This window comes from Chanodichthys erythropterus, chromosome 3, assembly GCF_024489055.1.
Source record: "Chanodichthys erythropterus isolate Z2021 chromosome 3, ASM2448905v1, whole genome shotgun sequence".
In the NCBI taxonomy this organism is placed as follows: Eukaryota; Metazoa; Chordata; class Actinopteri; order Cypriniformes; family Xenocyprididae; genus Chanodichthys; species Chanodichthys erythropterus.
This window is the reverse complement of record NC_090223.1, coordinates 14,192,449-14,217,726: the sequence shown is the minus strand read 5'-3', so window position 1 is coordinate 14,217,726 and position 25,278 is coordinate 14,192,449. Positions and strand designations below refer to the sequence as shown.

Below are 25,278 nucleotides of genomic sequence, written 5' to 3'. Positions count from 1 at the left end.
TTTGCTCACAAAAATTAGCTTATTGAAATAACCTGTTGTCCTGGGCTTACTTTACAATCCAATAATCTGGCATTGCATGTAAACCGTGTTTACAAGACTTTATTTAATAAAAAATAAATAAATAAATAAAATCCCTGGTATATAGTGAAGTCAAAATCATCAATCAAGCACTGGTAATTCCGTGTTTTTCATCCCATTAGTGACTTCAGTCATTATTATACTCTATAAATTATGACAACTGACTGTGACACTTTGTGACTACTGCTGATGCATTCTGTCAGATAAAAACATCCTTTCCAACAAAGAGCAGCAAGATAGCTTCTGCAACATTCTTTACACAATAATCCATACAAGCAATATTTTGACTACTGCTGGAAAAAGTAATGTTGTAATTTTAGGTATTTGCTTCATTCCATAACAAGCAAAGTTTGGAGAGGGTGACCAACTGGTTATTGCTCTGTTGCAGGACAGGACAGTATGTGATTTTGCAGGACAATTCTGGACATGTGTGAGAGAACAAATTTACTACTATTATACTATGTAAATATTGATTTACATTATTTGGTTGCTGGATGATATCATTTTAAATCGACAAATAAACTTTGTTAATTGTGACTGGCACTCCATTTGCCCAGGTCAAAGTGATACAATGTAGATTACTCTTGTCATGAAAAGAGTCCATAGAATTGTCCTGCGCTGGTTTTGGTCCAATCGGCGATCCAAAAGTCCTAGGACTAGTTTGCAAAAGTAGGTTTTACAGCTATTCGTGAATAATTAATGAACGATTTGATTGAGAACATTGGTTCTTGAGGCAAAGTTGTTCAGCACGAGGAGATCTATCAAAGGATATGCATATTGTGTGAATCACCATGTGATTACTAAGGCGTGATTACTAAGGCGTAAAACCAACTTGTGGCCGATTTCTTTAAAAATTCTTACAGACCTCTAGGACCATAAGTCAAACATGCCCACCGAGTTTCGTTCTGGTCAGCCTCCATTAACCTTGTCTAAGAGGTGCTCAAAATTCATTGACTTATGGCAGCCATGTTTTTTGAGATATGCCAATGTCCTCATAGACTGTCATTAGTAGAAGTGGCTCCGCCCACATCATAAGTTTTGGCACCCCTTAGCGACCATGAACCAAACTTTATTTGATAATTATTGATATTTAGACGGTGGCTCCTTCTGGTGCTCACAGGCTGTACGGTGGCGGCAAGCAGGTGGTCAAACCCTGGCCAATCTCTCCCAAGAAGGACGGGGACCAGTAGATCCTTCACTACACCCACTTTCACCAGCCAAGAATTGGAACACTCACATCACGATGAGCTCCTACATAACACTACGTTCACTTTACCAAAGCTGAAAACCCAAACATAATGTTGTACACTGTGGAAGATCACAAAAACTCCTCCATTTCCAGAGAGCGCATGTCACTCGTACTGCTCGCAATCTCACAGATATCCCAGAGTGAGATCTCATATGCAACACACAGTGCCACCTGCTGACGACTCCAAGTAAATACAGGTAACCACTGTTTATCATGACTTAATACACTGAACATAATAAAAATAATAAAATAACAGATTTTTACATGCAAGGAGAGATGTAAATTTTAAGGATATTTACCTCCCGGTTACATGTACATAATATAACAACTACTAAACTGGAAAATTGGAAAAAAACATTTCAGGTTACAACTATAACCATGGTTTCCTTCCCTAATAAGGGGAACGAGACACTGTGTCTTGGAATGTGTCTTGGGGAATACCAACGGCATGACCGGTATCTGAAGCATGTGTGAAAACGCTAAATATTATTGGCCAACAATGCCATGATGTCATTAGCGCCCGTAATGCACATGGAAATGAGACACAATGTCTCATTCTCCTTCTCAGGGAACCATGGTTACAGAGAGGTTACATGAGACGTTTCCTTTCGAAGTGGAAATTAACACTGTGTCTTTGAATTAAGCTATGGGAAGAAAAAAAAAAACACTCCGCCATGCTGAGAGAATGCCTGCCTCAATATGTGTGAACATGCAGAACAAAATGTACATAGCATAAGTTGATTCTACGGAATAGAATTATATTAGCCAGAGTCAGAGTGTCAAACAAGGGCATACTCGCAAAGACTAATGGGGCGTTCACACCAGACGTGACTTGCGTGAATAAATTGCGCTATTCGCATGTAGTTGGGCACTTGAACATTTTGAGTTACTTGCTTCATTCACGCGTAAAATTCACTTCACAACAGACGCAAATTTGTGTCATGAGAGGGGCTTCTGCCAGTCTCGTTTCTGCACACTTCCTCTGAATAAACACATCAACTCGTCAGTGGGAAAGTAGTTGTAAAATACAGCGAATAAGCTCAATTTGCCGGCTTTAGCTAGCTTGTAGTCTCAATATGTATGTATGTGTGTATATATTAGGGGTGAAACAGTTCTCGGTAAAAAATTGAACCGTACCATTCTGCACACTCGGTTCGGCACGCACTTGCACCGTGGTTCATCTCATATCTTGCGATGCATATGCATCTATAATATGGTTTGTAGAAAATAAATCAGACAGACAGAGTTAGGCTAATGTATGTTTCTGTCGATGGATACGCATTTGTTCAATGCGAATGCCGCATGCTCTATATGACAAGTAATTTACGGCATCATTACTCAAGTGTTGATGGCGCACGAGCACAGGTGAGGCCTGAACAGCACATGTTGCTATCTGCGTTTAAACTAAACTCCTTTAAGCCTTGCCAATTTAAACATTTGAGTGCAAGGCGTGAAAGATAACTTACGTGCGCACTGTGAGAAGATTTGTGCACTCATCCGAAGCGCGCACGTGGAAGCGCGTGTACAGCGTGCAAATATTGAGGTCTCTTTCAAGTCTTGTGTTTGAACCGTTTGAATGGACACAATTATGTCAACATGGCCGTCTTGGCGAGTATCCTTGCAAGCATAGTCGGTTATGTCTGGAGTGAACTTATACACTCGAGAAAGAACACATGTTCAGCATCAGTGTACTACTGATCCATGTATTATGGATTAAAGAAACAGCAGCCCTTGCATTCCTGCTGTCTGAATGTGTTTTTAATGTTAGTCAAACAACAAAAGACAAGGAAATCACTCATTGCTCAAGACTGAATTGTAACTTATTAATTAATGACTGATCTTTATTTAATTTATACAGTGAAGATTGCATGCAGTGTTGTTTTACATTTTATTAGCTTCTTTACTCTTTATATTTATTTCTGTACCTTAAAACTGGATACATGAAAAACCTGAAAAGCTTTATTTATTTGTATCTTTGCTTTACTTTATTTATTTGTGCTGTTTGATTATGTTCTTATTTTCTTTATTTTTATTTGACATACCAAACCGTGCTGAAACCGTGAGCCTAAAACCGTGATACATACCGAACCGTGAGTAATCTGAACTGTTGCTCCCCTATTATATATATATATATATATATATATATATATATATATATATTATATATATATATATATATATATATATAATAGGGGCGTTTCCTCCAAGTAGGCAAGGGAGGCAGTGCCTCCTCAAAAAAACAGGATGAGAAAATAATCCATATTACATATAAAACAACACAAATATTACAAATTATGACATTTAAAAGAGCGCAAGTCACGCATATTTCTCAAGGAACATTGCCAAACAGCGACACCCGCAGGTAAAGTTACACAGAGGAGTCATGCTTTATAGTCAATGGAGTCATGCCTCCCTTTCCTCTCACAGGAAACCATACAAAATCAGCAGAACCCCGGCATGCGGTGGGTTTTGTGGGGGGTAATTGAGAATGAATGGGGGAAAGTCACGTGAGAGGAGGCAATGTCTCCATCGCGCTATGATTGGATGTAATTGGTTGTGATTGGATATGATTGGTTTGTGCGATAAATCCCGCCTCTTGTTGACGTGCACGCTAGAGGTCTACAGAGGTAACATTTAAATAACATAGCCTATTTCAAATCATTAATAAAATATGAACTATCACACGAATGTCGAATCTGTGTCGCTTAAAGCTTATGTTTCAGGTTGCTCCAGCTAACGCGCATGTCTCATGCGAGCGCACTTTCTTTCTCCCGTTGTTATAATAAAATTATGCCGTCTTGTTATATCTAAAGTTTTGGTCAGACTCGGCTCAGAAAGCACAGAAATGACCGCAAATAAGTAATGCTAACAATCGTTATTATAGTTCAAAAGGGCAAACAGTCAAAGTTATTTTATTATGTGAGTTGACTCGAGTCAGATACAACGAAATAACTGCAAAGTCGCATCGGTCACTTTTAAAGCTGGAATAATGAGTGGATTAAGCATTTCAATCGGCAAGAGAGGAATAACGGATGAACTATCTTGGCAAGCGCATCACAGTCAAAGGGAGAAAGCTATAGCCTACTAATATTAGGTAAGACAACACGTTTTATTTTCGCAACTTGTTTATTGACTTATTAATAGCAATTTGCTGTGGAATAGACCTATGTGCCGATCGGGTCCAGACGGGTCCGGTCGGGTTCGGGTCCAGCTTAGACGGGTCCGGGTAGTACATTTATGGCATTTCTCGGTTCTGCACGGGTTCGGGTCCAACTTTCAGAATAATAGTCGGGCCGGGTCGGTTCCGTGTAGCACATTTACGGGTCTCTTCGGGTTCGGGTATGAACTTTTGGACCCGTGAAGACCTCTAGTGCACGCTCCGCGCGTCAGTTTGAATGAACAAATGATGGCGTCAATGGGAAGACTAATTGAAAAGTAAGTAAATAGATCACCCAGTTAGATATCACTGCTCAATGTCACGTCAAAATCAATCTTGAAATGGACTGAAAGCATGATGACTGCGTTTTTTTTTTTTTAACTATTTAATTAAAAATACAATTTGTGTCTGTGACAGACGGTGTTTACGGAGCATGACTGATCCAAAATATCCTAGGTTAACAATTAAAAATAAAAACCGCAATACACAAATAAAATATATTGTTTAAATTATTATTGCCTTTAGTTATTATTTTGGAATGAATGTAGAAATGCTTAAAACACTAACTTGATGAGACTGACTTGTTCTGATTATAAAATTACAAAATAGAATTGTATTTTTTTTCTTTTTTTCTTTTTTGATGTACTGTAAAGTAACGTTCATTTAACAAGGAAGATGTGTCAACTTAAAGAGTAATGCACATGAATTTACATTGATTCATAAAAAAAAGTGCCTCATTTCAGAACACCACTGATATATGACATGGATTTGCCTGAGGTTGTTGTCTGAAGTGTTTTAAATCCATTTACAGATAATTTCTTAATCTGTTATATAGATCTTTTACTATATATTATATAGGCCTACCATTAATTTTCCCCATTGATCTCCTTTTTTTTTTACCCTATTATTTTTTCTGCACTATTTATCTTAGTACTATATATGTTTTGGAAATATTGCAATGCCGACAATGACTGTAAATGACTCGTTTCTGTGGTCTTTCACCAGTAGGTGGCAACAAATTAATGTCTTTCTCTTATGTTATTAGGGAGTCATTGAGTTGACTTGTCTCATTCACACACTTATAAGATTCATTCATGAATGCCACTACTATACTACTAAGTAATTATATCTTTATCATTATCCTTAGACTAATTGATATGAAATATGGTCATTTAAATGTAAAATGCCCTGTAGAAGCCACTTCCCTGCCAGAGTCTGTTTCTCAGCACCTGTGTTTGAAAAAAAAAAAACAAAAAAAAACAATGCTACTAATATTTAACATGCTTGTGGCTCTACTATTGAAACTGTATTTTAACTTTTACAGATCAGCCCTGTTTACTTTCACAATGTGTCTCATTGTGACCCATATTGTGCTTTTTTTTTTTTTTTTTTTTTTGCAATGGGGGGCAAGAGAAATGTTTGTGGTAATCAACATTATGCCACAAGTGTTGGCAACTGAACTTAACATGTATTTATCCCAGAATATTCCTTCATTTGACCAGTGCATTCACTCTCTGATATGTCATGTGATTGCAAGGAACACAGATGGTTTAGGCATGTCTATATTAAGCTCAGCAGACAGATATCATTTGCTATTTTGAACTCTGGAGATTGAAAGATGGCACAGACAGAGAGACAACAACACTCAGGTTTGGCTTTATTACTTTTTATTTATTTATTCATTCATTTATTTAAATAATTCAGTGTTTTAATATATTTAAAACAATTACTTCATTTGTCATCCATGCCAGAGAAAGGGAATTAATAATTTAGAAGTTGTATACACATTTTTAAGAAATTATTTACATAAGTAAATACTTAAGATTCTGGGATCGGATCATTAGTGCAGCGATTATCATGTTTCTAGCATTTGCAACAATTCTTCGACTGATGCAGAATGTAGTTTTTTATTTCTTAAAGGTGACCTATCATGCCCATTTTCACAAGATGTAATGTAAGTCTCAGGTGTCCCCAAAATGTGCGAAGATTCAGCACAAAATACCCCACAGATCATTTATTGTACCATGCTGTTGATGACCCTTTTGTGGTGGAAGCAAAAACATGCTGTTTTGTATCTTTAAATGCAAATGAACTGCTGCTCCCCACCCATTTCCAGAATAGGGCTATGCCTTCACAGCTCGTGCTTCAGAAACACTGCAAATGGAAAAATAAGAGAACCCATATGGTTTCTGTGTGAATGGCCCCATTTGTTCATTCTTAAAGCCAACAACAGAACATTTAGATTGTCTCAGCTATGAGGTAAACATTCTTGTGTTACCACTAGCTGCTCTAGCGAGTAGATAAGCATAGGCGACTGCAGCTCACTAAGGGGAGGATCTAAGCTAATAGGGTAGAGTCCGTCCCCAATCATGTGTGTTGGCTATCTTAATGTGACGTCACATTGGGCAGCAGCAGCAGCCTGGTTTCATTGTTAAACTGTAGGCATTAATACGTAACATTTCAAAGACACAAAACATACTTTTTTGTATGCTTGGATATATGCTGAAATGTAAAATATGGATGTATTAGCAAAATGTATATGTAGCAGTATTACGTTTTTACAGCTACAAAATGTAAAATATTTACGAATCTTTATTATCATAAAGATTATCATATCTGTATAATTTTCCTTTTACCATTTTACAGATACATGTAAGATCCCATAACCCAAATCCAAAACCTAACCCATTTTATACAGAATATTAAAAGAATAAAACATAATTCACAGAAATGTGTAGAAAAATTACAATTTTAGTAACAGTGTCATTAAAAGGGTCTGAGCTGCTAATCCTACTCCTACCCCCAAACCTACCCATAACCATTTCTTAAAACTACATACAGTTATGAAAAAAAAACATAACAGACAGACAAGTGAAATCACAATACTGTATTTATGGTGAAAATGTCAAAAGCGGTAACAAAAGTCGTTCAAATGACGATGTGTTGCATTTGCAGTGCTATCCGGTGGTATAGTTTTGTATGAGGTACAATTTATAAAGATTTAAAGTTATTAATCGATGAAAATTTTCCCCATTTCAAACGGTTTGCTTTATCCAAATCTATAGAATATTACAATGCATTTTATTTATACTGCACTTTTCTCAAACCCAAAGCGCTACACAGGATAAGAATAAACAATAACAAAAATAAAGTCAACATAAATAACAGCAGTATATTCAATGACAATAGACAGCTTTAAACAGATTATTTAGAGACTTCATAAAACAGTCCAGTGATGGAGAATTTGTAATCACCAAAGAAAGAACATTCCATAACCGTGTGCTGACACAGTAAAAGCTCAACCTCCCCTAGACTTTAATTTAAATGAAGGCTGCTGAAGAGTACATGAACCAGAAAAAACAGAGAGAGCGAGTCAAAATTAACACCAAGATTGCGCACTTGAGACGATGGAGACAATGAATCAAACTCAGTAAACAAATTGAGATTATTAAATTTATGCAAAGCCGTTGGCATACCAACAAATAAATGTTTAGTTTTTAAACTTATTGAGTTTAAGAAAATTGTCTTGCATCCACGCTTCCAAATAAGTAGTAAGAGCTGTGATTGCTACGTTAGGATCAGGGTGTGTGTGCTGACGTAAATCTGTGTATAATGAGCATAACAATGAAACCCCAGATCATACTTTTGAATGATGTCTCCAAGAGACAACATCTATTTGCTAAACAAAATGGGCTCTAGCACAGACACCTTGCTGAACTAATGTTAGTTCGGATTTATTTCCCCAGACATACATAATAATCAGTGAGATAGGATTTAACCCTTTGATGCATAACATGGGTCAAAAATGACCCGAGTTTTTATTTTCTATATCTTTGCAAGAAATGAATTTCATCATTCAGTATTCCAGGCATTCCTCAATTAACTTCTTTTTGATCATCACAAATCCTCATTTTAATTTTTTTTTCTTACTTTTTGAATAAAAATCATTTTTGTATCACTACCCTTCTAATGCGCAACATGGGTCAAAAATGACCCGTATTCATTTCCTATGTAATTTCAATCATGGTTGAGTGTTTCTTTGCTAAATCTATAAAAGATTTTATTTTATCATTCATTTATTCCAGGTATTCCTTAAATATATTGTTTTTGATTGTCAAAAATCATCATGTTCATTTTTTCTTTTTTACTTTATTAACAAACACAGTTTTTGTATGTCTACATCAATTTTACACACATGGGTCAAAAATGACCCGTATTCATTTCCTATGGAATTTCAGTCAAGACTGAGTGTTTCTTCACTGAATCTTTGAAAGAAATGTATGCTGTCATTTATTTATTCCAGGTATTCATTAAATATCTTGTTTTTGATTTTCTACAAATAATTGTTTATTTTTTCTTTCTTACTTTATAAACAAACACAGTTTCTACATCAATTTTACACACATGGGTCAAAAATGACCCATATAGAAATCTTTAATATTTGCACATTTTTGCAAGTAGGAACATATTTACTGCAGACAACTGTTCATCTGCCACACATTTCACATCTTAACAAGGCTACTTTTGTATATTTGATGGATGCAAGTCTTATTATATTTAATATATTAGGCTATATATTTCATAATTTTTTATTTTTTGTCATAAATCAATGCAATTGGTCACCCTATAAGTCGGTCAGTATTCCAGAAAAGTAACAGTTTTGGACATATACAACATGGGTCTAAAGTGACCTGAATGAATTATTTTCTATATCGATATATTACAATAAATTAATTTAATCATTCATTATTCCAGGTATTACTCAATAAACAAATCCTTATTTAAATTTTTCCTTTCTTTTTGAATGAAATTTTTTTTTGTGTCATTATCTTTCTAAAGGCCAAAGTATACTTCATGTTTTATGCGTACGTGAGGGTCAGCATACAGATTTTTGTAACTTTTTATAATTTCCACCAGATTTCTGTAACTGTGTATGTGCAATCTGCACATACACATTTAAATTCATAAAGTATACTTTCAACTTTTTTTTACAGTGATGTCATCATCCACCTCAGTTCTGTTGAGGACCAGCCGTTAACACTCTAGATAAAGAAAATCAAAAGCACAAGAATATTCAAATATTCAAATTCAAATACACTTATTATATATTTTCACTGTTGGACAGAAACCTTGTTCAAAACTGTTACTTTTTAGGAACACTGATAGATGTAAAAGGTGACCAGTAGCATTGGTTTATGACAAAAAAATAAAGATTATGAAATATATAGCCTATGAAATATAATATGACTTTCATCCATCAAATATACAAAAGCAGCCATGTTGAGACGTGAAATGTGTGGCGGATGAATAGTTGTCTGCAGTAAATATGTTCCTACTTGCGAAAATTTGCAAAGGTTTCTAATATGGGTCATTTTTGACCCATGTGTGTAAAATTGATGTAGAAATACAAAAGCTATGATTTGTGAAAATCAAAAACAAGATATTTAAGGAATACCTGGAATAAATAAATGGCAAATTACATTTCTTTCAAAGATTCAGCAAAGAAACACTCAGTCATGATTGAAATAACACAGGAAATGAATACGGGTCATTTTTGACCCATGTGTGTAAAATTGATGTAGACATACAAAAACTGTGTTTGTTTATAAAGTAAGAAAGAAAAAATGAACATAATGATTTTTGACAATCAAAAACAAGATATTTAAAGAATACCTGGAATAAATGAATGATAAAATACATTTATTTCAAAGATTCAACAAAGAAACACTCAACCATGATTGAAATTACATAGGAAATGAATACGGGTCATTTTTGACCCATGTTGCACATTAGAATTGGTTTTCATAGCTTGTGCATCAAAGGGTTAAACCATTCAAACACAACACCAGAGATGTCTAACCAACCATGCAACCTTTCATGAAGGACAGTATGACATACTGTGTCAAAAGCAGCACTGTTGAGTCTAGGTCTGTTGGTGTATGTATATCCAGGCAGCGTGGCCAAATTTAGATTGTAACAGCCATTTGGTGATACCATGTCTCACAGAGGGACAAAGTCAAGTTTTCATTGATGAATGATATCCTTAAGCAATGCCGCTTTCTTGTTCATTGAATGCAGATTTAATTGAACGAGTCTGTTTTTGAGGTTACATTCTTGTTGCACTTCTTCAAAGACATCTGAGATGTCACAGGGTTTAAAATGTACTTAAACTCCAGAATATGAGCAAAGTACAGTTATACCAGCAGGCGAAGCACCCAGAAAAGAGCCGTGAATATCTTGGCTGACGCAAAAGTTGAAATGAGCACAAAGTTCTTTGAGCAGTTGCAGCAGTTGTGGCAGTAATAAGTCAGTTGTTCAGAAAAATACAGAGAAATCAAACAATGTTGTGTACAAATACTCTAGCACACATAAAAGAAAAAAACAGTTTATCTTTATGTATTTTTCTTCAGGATGGTCAAGCAAACATGAGTAAAGCACCTGAACCTGACTCTGATTCATCAATCAGCAACATGGGTAAGGACACAACAATAATGTTTATAATTAGACTCTTATGTTGTGGGGTGTTTATTATAGATCACATATTTCCCAATTTAACTATTTGAAGCTAAATGATTCTCTGATGACTGGCAATTTATTTAATGGTTCACCATCAGGATAACTATCCAACTCAACTGCAGTGAGAACTAAAGACATAAAAAAATAAAAAATACAAACAAATAAGAATATTGTCTTTTTAACTCCTCACAGAGTTAAATTCACTTTAACAGCAAAACTAGTCATTGTTCAGATATAACTCCTTTCCACACAACAACAGAATCCACATTAATCACATATGAAACAAATGCAAAAACTTCATTGGCTGCTTATTTACCCTACTGAAGGAGAAATTAATCTTGCATCTTTTAATATCTTGTGTAACTCTTTAACTCATCATGTGGTACTGGCATCTTCCTTCACACTTTTTCTTTTCATAATAAAAGTCTCCACTTAAACAGCAGTTGCATAATTATATGTAGATTACACCATTGTTTTAACTGGAAACTCTTTGGCAGTCCAGTTTGTACATTAAAACATGTCTTTCATGAGAAAAAAAACAAACAAAAAAAAAACAATCAAATATTAAAAATGTAGAAATATCCATTGTTATAGAGGAATCTATCAGAAGAAAACATAATTTCTTGGGTGATCAGCATGACTGACATGAAACTGAACTTTACCTGGACTCTGTTAATCGAGTCATTGTTTGCATTTGCAATTCACTTTGATGCAGTCTAGAAATACATGTTGTTGTTTTTTTTTGTTGTTGTTTTTTTAAAGTGAGCCATATAAAAGAGCACCACTACAGGAATACACACCTGTCCTGGATGTTTGTGTTTATATGCATTTGATAGATATACACATTATTATAGCAGGCTTTTAGAAAAAAAGGACATTATTTTTTCATTTCATATGTGATCGGTTGATTTAATTATTTTGAAAAAGGATTGTAAACACAGATAGTATTATGAAAAGAGGCAAAACAAATCCTACCCACCTCATAACACAACTTTGTCACCATCTTTTTATAATAACTTAAAAAAAAAACATGCATATTTTACCTAGGTAAGAATTAGCTGATATCTGCATCTGACAGAATACAATTTAAAAAAATGCAATAAAAATATTCCAATCAGCTGAAGAAACATTCTTGCAAGTAAATTTTTTGTGTTTTGAAAGATGAACCTACAATCAAAGTAACAAGGGAGTCCACTAGAAGAGAAACAGGAGAAAAACTAAGGGTAAGAGCTGAGTTATGTGCAGATTTACTAGTGTATGTATTTAATTAGTATTTGCTGCTTGATAGTTACATCCTCCGATTATTCCTGTAGTTTTCATGGTAAAATGTAATTTACAATCTGAAAGGTCACATCCACATCCACTGTAAAATACTATATAACTTTGGTCCTCATTTTCTTTGCTTCTGCTACAGCTAACCAGGGCTGGGCGGTATGACCAAAAATCTATCACAGTATTTTTTTAATATTCTGGTAATCTGGGTTATGTGAAATGGTCCATGACAGTATAAGGCAATAGTCCAGGGTGGAGTGCCCTCTGGTGGCTATCAAGGGCACTCCATCTGATGATCATGACACAAATGAATGTAACAATTTTATTTTTGGCAAACAAATTGCTCAACTGACAGCACAACAGAGGTTTACTGTATTAAAATTAAAAATTGTGTGATATTCTTAAAAAAATATTTTGTTAATACATTTTATTATTAATAATAATTAGGGATGTCCAGATCCGATCACGTGATCGGAAATCGGGCCCGATCATGTGGTTTCGGACGTTACCTCCCGATCAGGACTCGGATATATATGTATTAGGGGTGCAACGGTTCTCAGTAAAAAATCGAACCGTACGAATGACGACGCATCTATTGGTTAATATGGTTTGTTTAAAATAGCAACGTGGAAAACAGACAGACAGAGTTCAGATAATGTATGTTTCAGTCGATGGATGCACAAAACGTTACAACAACGATAATCAGAAAGCGTGGACAAAATAGTCACTCTTTGTAAACTGTTAATTGCGAGTGTCGTCTGCTCTAATGTCCTGTCATTTACGCCGTCATCACCCGGGTGTTGATACAGGTGAGACCTGAACAGCACACGTTGCTGTCTGTGTTTAAACTAACTCATTTAAGCCTTGCTGATTTAAACCTTCAAGAACAAGACGCGAAAGAGAACTCGCACGCGCTGTGAGAAGAGTTGTGTGCGCTCATCCGAAGCGCGCACACGCTTATTTCAGTCAGCGCGCAAATACTGAGTTCTCTTTCAAGCCTTGCGCTTCAGCGGACAAATTCATACAAAAATTATGTCAACATGCCCGTCTTAGCGAGTATCCTAGCAAACATAGTCGGTTATGTCTTAAGTGAACGTATATTAGTCGAGAAAGACAGCGCATGTGTAATGGATCGTGCATGTCTTACAGGGAAAAAAACTATTTCTGCTGCCTGTTTTTAATGTTAAATCAAACAACAAATAACAAAGAAATCACTCACTGCTCTTGACTGAATAGTTTTTGTAACTTCAATAATGATTAATCATTATTTATTTTATAAAGTAAAGATAATATGCAGTGATATTTTATATTTGATTACTGTTAGATACCTGAAAAACCTGAAAAGCACTGTTCCTGGATCCTGGATCTGTTTTTTCGCTCTTCTTTATTCTTTTTTATGTATTATAGAAGTGTCGGATCGGGACTCGGTATCGGTAGATACTCAAAATCAAATGACTCGGACTCGAGGGCAAAAAAACGTGATCGGGACATCCCTAATAATAATGATTTGTAGTGCAGGATTGCTATGTGTATTTGACAATTGTTCATATCAAATGAAATGGTGGGAATCTTGTGAAGTGACTCTCAGATCAGCTCTAGACATGAAGTTCATGTGGAGTGACCTCATGAGTATTTATATAGCAGTCATTTTGCAGTTTAATATTTACAGACACTAGTCCATATCGCAATTTGATCATAGGGCCCACGTTGTATTTGCCCTCTTAAAGTGTGGGTTATTAATTGTTGTCTTACAAAAGTTATAACCATTAGTAAGAGGGATATGCTGTTAATAGGGCTTCCCTCTCAGTACACTCTATATAGTGCTTTTCATGGCAGACAATGTCATATACTTTGTTGGCCACTGAATAGGTAATTGTTTCAGTTATGCACTGGTATGGCAGTATTTGAAAAATACACACAATAAAAAAACAGTTTTGCGGATAAACGGGCTTACCACCCAGCACTACTGGTAACCTTTCATGACTTTTATGGACTTTTTCAAATTTGCATTTGACTTTCAGTAAGGAAAAAGTTAAATGAAAACAAAAAGGCTGAAAATTTTACTATCAAAACATGGATTGTGATAACTTTTGTTGTACACTGTTAAAAAAAAACTGTAAAATAAATAAATAGATAAATAAAAATAATTTTCTGGCAGAGGAATAAAGAATCTGTTAAAAAGCTAATTTTACTGTAAATTGCCTCTAACCATTTAAAGGATTAGTCCACTTTTAAATAAACTTTTCCTGATAATTTACTCACCCCCATGTCATCCAAGATGTCCATGTCTTTCTTTCTTCAGTCGAAAAGAAATGAAGGTTTTTGATGAAAACATTCCAGGATTTTTCTCCTTATAGTGGACTTCAATGGAGTCCAAATGGTTGAAGGTCAAAATTACAGTTTCATTGCAGCTTCAAAGAGCTTTAAATGATACCAGACGAGGAATAAGGGTCTTATCTAGAGAAACGATCTGTCATTTTTGAAAAAAGCAGAAGTACGTTCAAGGCGATCATTTGTGTTTATAAAGCATATACAGTTGTATTTTCTTTAAGAAAATGACCGATCGTTTCTCTAGATAAGACTCTTATCTTATCTTATCGTCTGGGATTGTTTAAAGCCCTTTGAAGCTGCACTGAAACTGTAGTTTTGACCTTCAACTGTTTGAAGGCCATTGAAGTCTATTATAAGGAGAAAAATCCTGGGATGTTTTCATCAAAAACCTTCATTTCTTTTCGACTGACGAAAGAAAGACATGAACATCTTGGATGACATGGGGGTGAGTAAATTATCAGGAAACAGTTTATTTAAAAGTGGACTAATCCTTTAAGTTCAAAAACTAATATTTATATTGTGTTAGTAATTTGAGTATATTATTACTGTTAACTTATTTCATTTGAGTCCGCTAAACAAAGACTATTTCTTAACATAAAATTAAACTAAACACTGCTCAAATACGTTGTGCATCTAAAACTCTACTCAATAAAGTGAGGTAACATGCATGAGCTAATGTAATTATAGACATCACTGCATTGAAAACTTCACAGTTCCTGCCTTAAAGGTCCCCCTGAAATCAAAATTTAAGTTTTTTAGCTTTTAGTATGAATATGTTAGCCTTAAGGTTATGAATAAGCTGGTGTGTTCCAAAACAATGAAAAGAAGATCATCAGATCTTCTATCCAATCAAATGCTCTCTAGAATCTGAAGTCCCGCCCCCTTCTACACTATAAACAGACCCTGAAGCTGTGGCTGAAATCGGTCATTTGTTCACACATTTACTAGTTTCTATATGGCAACGATTCAGACAGCGTAAATATGCTTTCCATTGACGCGAATGAAGTCCGTTTTCGCGTTAGTGTCACGTGAACCGCCGCAGCGCGAGCACAGTCTGCTCTGGCCCATGGACGTGAGAACACAGAGCAGATCATATCCGCTCAACATGAGTCGGCTTAGACCATGAAAGGTATTGTACCCATTTGAATTCTGCACAGAATGCTGTATTTTAAAGTGATATAAAGGAGATTAGGAGAATAAACTATTAGAGATTAGAAGGAAACAGAGGTTTTACTGAGTTTAACGGCTCTGGCCGAACAGTTGTATAAACAAAACGCTATTGGCTATTTTAAAAAAGGAGCGCCCTGTCTTCCTGTTTCAGTTGAAATTACGTCAACACATTGAATAATGCTGTGCGTTCCATGGCATTTCACTGGGCCTTTAAAGCAACATGTAGCATAACATCAACACAGGCCTACTCTTCAGCACAAATGTGACCTCCAAAACACACACAAAAACAACCTTTAAATCTCAATAGAACAAAACATTAAACAGTAACAGTTCTCCCTCATATTCAATAAAAAACCCACTAAATTTAAACATTTAATTGATTATTGAGTTCAATTATTTTCTAGTAAGTTCACTGAACTTTCACTAATAGTTAAGTAAAATTCACTTGTTTCATTTAGTAAATTTGACTGTTAGTTTTCTGGATTTTTTTTTATTTTATTTTTTTTTATTATTATAGATTATCTTTTTAATTTAACAGACATTCTGCCAGACTATTTTTTTTTAATACTATAAAAAACTGGGTAAAAAAACAGCCAAATACTGACAGTAATATACTGTTTCCCATTAAAACAGCAATATACAGTAGAAATTCATATTCTGAGTAATATTTTCAAGAAAGTAGCCTTTAGCAATATACTGTGAAATAACAGCGCTCAAAGTCGACACTCGGAGGCTGTGTTCCAAATCTCACACTATACCCTCATTCACTATTCCCTACATTATTTCACTAATATAGTCCACTTGACAGAGTGAAGGAAAACAAGTGAGTGAATTCAGACACTGATGAACACCTGCTGTTAACATGCAGAATCACTGAAAGACAGAGAAACAAGAACAGAAAGACACGCAGAAACACAACAAATACAACTGACTTTAGATGCTGATGTTTTATTGAAAATAATAATGTTTGTAGCTACCATCATGGTGATCAGTGTTAGTGAATGTTAGTCTTTATGTGATTGCTGTAAATTAAGTCAAATCAAGAGCCCAACTAAATCGAAAACTCATTGAATAATGACAGAAATGAAGTCAAATTTGTTAGTAATAAGTGAAGCTGGTAATGCCGTTTTTTTAAATTGTTTAATCCTCCTCTGCTGAAATAATGAGAGATTTAATGTCTTTTATCTTCAGTTGACTTCTGTAACTGATAGTCAGTTGTAGTTGTTCTCTTTCCTTCAGTACTTCTTTTTACCAGCAGGTGTTCATTAACACTTTTGGTTCACAGGTTTTTCATGTTATTTTACATTAGACGTAAATTCTATGACATGTAAACATGTAAAGTCTATTTTTTTTTAATTGTATTAATATTTTATTATTATTAATATTTATTGTATTTTAAAAATACAGGAAACAACTGTAAAAAATAATTGGCAAAACTACTGTAAAATTATAATTTTTTACATTGTATTTTTCAATGAATTCTTTGCAACGTGTTTAGCACATGAATAATATTACACCTTTTATTTTACAGAGAACTGCTGGAGATCATACAACAGAATGTGAGGGAACAGATGAGCATATAGAACATATTTCAAGGTCAAAAACACTTTCAGAGATTTCATCTTGACAAGCATCACTATAAACTGAGAGCTGCAGATGTTCTTCAGTTAACTGCACATTCATTACAGTCCCATGAGTCTTGTAATGAAGAAAAGCTGATTCCAACTTTCATTCAAAAGCTTTTGATGATGGACTACAGAGCAAGATGCATTAATGTTGAAGAAACCAATGATGAAGGTCATACTCAACAAGGCAGCAATGATTCATTTATACAGATAATGATAATATTTTTTTAGAATTAATGAGAAAATATCTGAGGAACTTCAAGCAGCAACCTTTGGTCTGGAGCACATCATGCGGGAGATCAGTCAGATCTATGAATCATGTTCATCTTTGAAGAAGAACAAGAAAGATCTGCAGTTTGACTTCTCTTCTCTCCCGAGTCTTGCAGCAGAGATGATGATCTCTGGATTTCCACTGGAGCTGATGGATGGAGATGCTGCTCATGTTCCTGTGATCTGGATCTCTGCTGTTCTAGAGGAACTCATCCAGAAACTGGGAGACCAGAGAGTCTTTGTGCTGTCAGTTTTAGGGATTCAGAGCTCTGGGAAATCCACCATGCTGAATGCCATGTTTGGACTCCAGTTTGCCGTCAGTGCTGGCAGGTGCACCAGAGGAGCTTTCATGCAGCTGGTCAGAGTGTCAGATGAGATGAAAACACAAATGAAGATTGACTATATTCTGGTTGTTGATACTGAGGGTCTTCGTGCTCTAGACCTGGCTGGAAGATCAACAAGACATCATGACATTGAATTGGCCACATTTGTTGTTGGTCTTGCAAATCTGACCTTGATCAACATCTTTGGAGAAAACCCATCTGAGATGCAGGACATTCTTCAGATTGTTGTTCAGGCCTTCATGAGGATGAAGAAGGTCAGACTGAATCCCAGTTGTGTGTTTGTGCATCAGAACGTTTCAGACATCACAGCTAGAGAGAAAAACATGGAGGGAAGAAGACGACTGCAGGAGACACTGGATAAGATGACAAAACTCGCTGCTAAAGAGGAAGTTTATGATGCAGAATGTTTCAGTGATGTCATTGCATTTGATGTACGGAATGATGTGAAGTATTTTGCTCATCTTTGGGAGGGAAACCCACCCATGGCACCACCAAACCCAAACTACTGTGAGAATATTCAAGAACTAAAGAAAACTATTATATCTTGTGCAGCAAAACCCCATGGAATGAGACTGGTAGACCTAAAAGATCGTATTAAAGATCTCTGGGAAGCTTTACTTAATGAACGATTTGTTTTCAGCTTTCAAAATTCTCTGGAGATTGCAGTATACAGGAAACTGGAGACTGAATACAGCAAGTGGTCCTGGAGTCTTCGTAGTGCCATGATGGAAATTGAGAACAAACTACACAACAATATAGAAAATGAAGCAATTCATGAGGTTGAAGAAACTGATCTTCAAAGAGAACTGAAAAAGACAAAAGAAGAAGTGAAAAAATCAATGTCAGAATTCTTTGAGAAAGATGTAGATGCAAATATACTGATACAGTGGAAAAGTTTTTTTGAGATAAAAATCCAAGAGCTTCAAGAAACCATTATAAGAGAAACAAAGAGGAAATTAAATGGGATTCTTCAGCAGCGAGACCTGAAGAAAATGATTGATGCTCAGAGGACACATCATGAAAACACTCTCTATGAAAAGAGCAAAGAACTTGCCTTAAATCTCAAAGACAAAGCAACTGATGAAGAAACACTGAAGAAAGAGTTTGATATATTTTGGAAACAGTGTGTGAAGAAGATCATCAGAGACACTCCTCTAATCAGTGACATTCACATAATGAGAGATGTGAAACACCTCCTCAGTGACATCTATGAAAGTGCTCCTGTAGGGGAGAGCAGTGAGTGCAGGGATGTTTTTTCTGTACCTAGTTATTCAGATTATGTGCAGTTAAAGAAATCCAGTGGATTTACAGGACATATGAAAAATGCCATCAAAGCAGTTAAAATGTAACCAAAATTCTCTTTATCTCAAGAGGATGAAGCCCAAATAAGATCATTAGTCTCAGATGTTGCTCAGCAAATAGAGAAAAGGATCATTTTATTTAACATTGCAAAGATGGGCTACAATATCAGCTGCATTCAACAACTCACAGATTATATCAAGATAAGAGTAAGACAACACCAGGAGGGACAAGTGAAATATGTGTTCAAGAATGAATTCTTCATCAATTTTGTTTATTCAATATTTAAGAGAGCAAACAAGACATTCACTATACAACACAGAATGTTCAGAGAAGACAATGATCCTGTTCAATATTTGGAGAAGAAGAAAGAAGAGTACTATAGTATTTTCCAGAAACACCTCCATGGAGCAACATGGGCTGCCATTTTTGGAGAGATCATCTGTCAGAAACTGAAGGAGCCCATTGAGCAGAGTGTCTACAAGAAGACTGACAGAGATCTGACATATGAACTGTGAACAAACTGTGTATCACTGAATGGAAACAGAATAAATCTGGAAAAACACATCCTGAAGTTTCTTGCAGAAAATGAGAATTTTTCTGCATACATGGACTACATTAATTATCCCAAAGAACACTTAATGAATTTCATCAGAGATGAAGTCACTTGGTACATCATGGATAAGTTCAGTCTCAGTGTTTTACCCAAGATGAAGGAGAACATTGAACTCCTGCAGCAGAAGATCATGGAAGCAGCACACCAATCTACTGAATATGTTCAAGTGAACAGTGGAGATGTTGGTTTGTGGTTGAAGAGTTTCACACAGAAGCTCTCAGATGAGCTGATCTTCTCTGAAAAAGACCTCAGTGGAGTGAAACATGATGCTGATGATTTCAACCTCCTAGAAGATGTGATGAGAAAGGAACTTCCTGCTATAATGTCAGATATCAGCAGTAGATTCAATAATAAAACATTTGATGAAAAACTGGACTTCAAGTTCAGACCAGATGAGTTTCTGATTGATCACTTCTGTCGGTGCTGTTGGGTTCAGTGTCCGTTCTGTGGAGCCACCTGCACCAATACTATAGAAAACCATGATGGAGATCACAATGTTCCTTTCCACAGAGTGACTGGAATTATGGGAAGCTATAATGATGGAACACAGAATCTTTGTACAGATTTTTGCTCAACTGTAGTGAAAAGTAAAAAGTTTTTTAAATCATCAGACACATGGTTTCCATATAGACAATACAGAAATGCAGGAGGAGTTTATGCTAATTGGAGTTTTGCCTCAGACACTTTTAGGTTGCTGTACTGGAAGTGGTTTGTTTGCAAATTCCAGAAACATCAGGAAAAGTACTATGAGAAGTCATTTGAAGGGAAAGGAAGAATCCCAACATTGTGGAGATTATGCACAAAAGAGGATGCAATTGAGAGTTTAAAATACTACACTCCTTCTAGAAATCTTCTAAATAGATATGTGTTGGAAATATCTCTTTAGAAAACTTCAGAAACATCTGCAGTTAAAACACAACGTACACATTGGCCCTACAACAAACGCACCTTCCATACACACGCATACATATACATTCAAGGATAATTACCTGTTAGTCGAACTTCGGTAAAGTTGGTTTTATATTCGCACATTCGGACTTCTGATAAATTCAGACTTTCCAATAAATGTGCAATAAATTAATGTTTGCGAATTTTAAGAAGCGACATGATATTGACAACCAACGATTGTCAACTTACAACATTTTTCACAGTCGATCAAAATAGGCAAGTATTGTTTTAATGGCATATTTACTTGTGAATGTCCACTGAATGTCCAATGTAGTGTGATTAACAAGGCTATTGAATACGGATGTCCGAATGTGCGAATATAAAACCAACTTTACCCAAGTGTTAGTCGATATGTGTTGAGTGAATCTGGGTGGGGAAGAGATGGAGATTAAACGTGATTGTTGGTTTCGAGGGTTATTTATAGCGCTCTGTCACGTCCCTGCAATAATGGCACCACACAGAACGGAGGATAATATGTGTTGTGTGATGTGGGAAATGTTGTTATGTTTATTTTAATTTGTCTTTAAAGAATATTATGTGATGATGATGATGATATGCATTTTATGGGTTTATTTATGAGCACCGTAAAATGTAATACTCCCCCTGGTTTTTGTAAATGCTTGACTCTAGGGGAGGAGTTGGCAACAGTATAATAGGGGAAGAGCCAACAGTACAAAAGAGTGTTTGAAGATTCATTCAGGGTCTTTTGGTAGGCTGATGCGTGAGTGTGAATTGTAGTGCCACAAACGATTCAACCTGTTATTTTCCTCTGTGAAACCGTGTATTGTGGATATGTGTCAGCAGTTTGTTTTTTCATTTATTTATTGTTTTGCCGGTGGAAGAGTTGATCAGTTTTATACAGTTTTGGACTCACTTGTAGGCTATATACTGTGCACCTATATATAAATAAAACCCCATTTTTTGCACTATAGTGCTTTGCGAGTTGGGCCAACATTTTATTTTTCCATCTTGGACTATAACACATCCAGGGAGTGGGCCTTCAAAACCCACAGTCAAAGAAATAAAATTTTTCATACTTTTTTTTTTTTATTATTATTATTATTATTTTAATCTGTGCTGCTGAAATTATTTTTTGATTCACTTCTAGCAGTTTTTTTTTTTTTTTGTAATCTTCAGAGTTTATCTTTATTATTATTATGTGTTTAGTTGTCACTTTCATACATACACGCAGGGCCTTAGAACCCTTTCTCTCTCACACATCTCTCACTCATTTGAAAAAAAAAAGTATTTTGTTGCAAGATGATGTCACACCTTAAATCTCAGCACTTCGCTATTGTTAAAGGTCAGTTTACAAACACATATGCATTTTTAAATAAAATATTGGTAAATATTCATGCTAAAATAACGCTAAAACTAAATCATCATATTCATGCTAAGAACAGTTTGACTAACTTAACACTAGAACTATCAGAATTCTATAACTACTAGAATGGCCATATCGGTCATTCTGACTGTTCATATTAATCTGTACCGAATATCATTTTTGTCATGTCATATTTACATTCGAAACTTCTATTGAGATTTTAGAATTAAGCATTGAATGTCTGTCATCATATTTTAGACCTACATAATACAATCTTTTTTTGTAATATAGGTTATAATTGTGTAAAACTGTGGTGTGGAAATTCCAAATACAAATTTGACTTCACCACTGACAACTCGATCAACCTCCAGTTGTTGATATAAAATAATACAATGCTACAGTGCCAATACAGTACCACAGTACCTTCGGAGTAATTCCCGTCCCGAATATAATTCAATACAATATTATAATACAAATACAGCACTATAGTACCTTCGGGGTAATTCCCATCCCAAATACAATACAATATAATACTATAGTTGTAACTCAGTAGATGTGGGAAGAAGGAGGCGGGAACCGGCGAACATTCAACTAAAGTTTAATCTCAAAATAAACAAACAAAACGAAAGTAAACATAATAAACCATAACATAAAGTCCAGGCCTGGTCCTCTCTCGTCCTCCACGGTCGTCACTCCTCCTTTTATGCTCCCGGAGCTCCTCCGTGAGAGACTCAAGGCCGGTGCGCCTCCCAGGTGATGCTTGTTATCACTTGCGTCACCGGCCTCGCGCCGTTCCCTCACGGCTCTCGCCCGCCCTGGTCGCCACAATAGTATCTCTAGGTAATTCCCTTCTCAAATACTTCTAATGCATTTCCAATACTTTGAGGTAATTCCGCTCCTGTTCTGTCAAGAAGCTACAATCACTACCTCAATCACACATTAGCACACAGGTCTTTAGCATCTATATACTCTCACCGTCCTTCTCAGGTTTACGCTGGTCCGACACAGGTTCATTAATACTAACTCAAAGTATTACAGCCTCACCTCGCTTTCTCTGCTGTGGTCTTTTGAGCGTAGAATCTTTAGTACTTCCTTAGCTGCGTTGCATATACCTGACATGACTTCCAAGTTGCTCTTTGTAGAAATTAAGTTTTATTTACGGCCGGGAGATCACTAGTCACAACAACTGAGTGAGTCTCTGAACAGAAAGGCACATTTAAACCTTACAGTTGAGTAAAAATCAGTCACTCAAGTCTTTTCAATGTTATTTGTTCTGGTGACTGGTTTAAAATTATCTGAGCAAATCATGTGACTGTTAGTTCTGCTGTGTTAAGTAAGTTTACATAATCTTTGACCTGAGCATCCTTTTGTGCATTTTCTGTACATTTCACACTGACATAAAATATTTCTACCACAACTGCCCCTAAAGGTGCATGCCTCACTTTGGCAAGTGGGAGAACATTTTTTCACTGCATTGTAAATGTTTTTTTTGAAAGTGTAATGCCAACAAATATGGATTAAATTTGAATATTTTGGTAGATGAATAAAATGTTGTGAATTTTGGAAATGTTTACAGATCATGCTTTTATTTGGCGTGCTCCTTATATGCAAAAGTAATCTTTTACGTGCATCTGGTACAAAAAAAATTACCCGTTGGGTAAAATTGGTTGGGTGTGTAGTTTGTATCATATGCATGCAAAAAGTGTAAAGGCTATCATATGCATGGATACACGTAAAAGGTCATTTCTGCATATAAAGAGTACACAAAATGAAAGCATGAACTCGTTTCAGGTACAATTGTGTACCACCGTCTATGGACACACTGAAGAAATGAAATGAAGAAAAAAAATCTAAATAAATATAACATAAAACATAAATATAATATCTAAATTTTAAATGTTATTAAAGACAATATAAGAACAAATACACAGCAAAATCCCCAGAGTTCAATCAACTCTGCTCAGAGTACATATGGTCCCTCTCTAAATAGTGTTAAAGTAACACTGAAGCAGAGTTAAAGTTAAGGAGATAATTAAGCAATTAATAAGGCTGTGACTTAAGTCACTTGTAGTTCTTGTGTTTTTTATTTCTTCAGTGATTCTGCTTGTTAACAGCAGGTGTTCATCACTACTGCGCAATCATTACTTAATTGCTTAATTATCTCTCTGCTTCAGTGTTATTTTAACACTATTTAGAGAGGGACCGTATGTACTCTGAGCAGAGTTGATTTAACTCTGGGGATTTTGCTGTGTAGTCAAACTACAAGCAATATAACAAAGATAAATAAATACACACAATAGAACAAAGATACAAATTAAATAAACAGCATTTTTCAGGTCTAACGGTAGTTAGATACAGAGTAGGTACACTGTAAAAAAAAGAAAAAAAAGAAGAAAAAAAGTTAAGTTGACTTATCCAGAACCGGTAGTGTTTTTTGAAAATAACTAGAACCGTGCAAGATTTCTAAGTTTCAAAGATACAAATTAAATAAACAGTGTTTTTCAGGTCTTACAGTAGTTAGATACAGATACACTGGTACACTGTAAAAAAAAAAAAAAAAAAAAAAAAAAAATTGACTGAACTAATTTTTTGGAATTATCTTTTTTTGCAATGACTCATTTAAGTTGTATTTACGTAGAATATTAAATATGTTTAACTTGACATATTTAATGTTGTTTGAACTTATAAAGTTTAGTTGGATTAACTTTATGAAAGTAAGGTGAACTTGCTTTAAAGGTGCAATACGTAATATTTTTGCAGTAAAATATCCAAAAACCACTAGGCCAGTGTTATATATTTTGTTCACTTGAGTACTTACAATATCCCAAATGTTTCCAACTATTTGTAAATCGTGAGAAAACTGCAATTTTAACCAAGGCTTCAGGATGTGTGAGGAGTCGCCTGTCAATTGCGTCATACCCGCGTTACCCTCGGTTTTCGGTTTTATTTTGTAGAAACCATGGAAACACCAAAGGCGCTTTAAAATATTACATGTTTTAATAGACAAGGGAACAACTGTTTTGATATATTTATAGACAGAAAACTAATTGTTATATAGCTCAACACGTTTAGTCTTATT

At 35.3% G+C, this 25,278-nt stretch overlaps 1 protein-coding gene across 1 annotated transcript; it reads left to right on the top strand.

Annotated features, from left to right (window-relative positions):
• Positions 1 to 6,003: 6,003 nt before the first annotated feature.
• On the top strand, positions 6,004 to 21,786 carry LOC137008736 (interferon-induced very large GTPase 1-like). Its single transcript, XM_067370459.1, has 4 exons — positions 6,004 to 6,133; positions 10,895 to 10,958; positions 12,162 to 12,223; positions 17,305 to 21,786. Exon 4 carries the CDS (start codon positions 17,688 to 17,690, stop codon positions 19,359 to 19,361), a length of 1,674 nt encoding a protein of 557 aa, XP_067226560.1. The 5' UTR covers positions 6,004 to 6,133; positions 10,895 to 10,958; positions 12,162 to 12,223; positions 17,305 to 17,687; the 3' UTR covers positions 19,362 to 21,786.
• Positions 21,787 to 25,278: the final 3,492 nt, after the last annotated feature.

Coding starts and splice junctions, on each gene's coding strand:
- LOC137008736 (XM_067370459.1), top strand. CDS start 17,688: ATGCGGGAGATCAGTCAGATCTATGAATCATGTTCATCTTTGAAGAAG.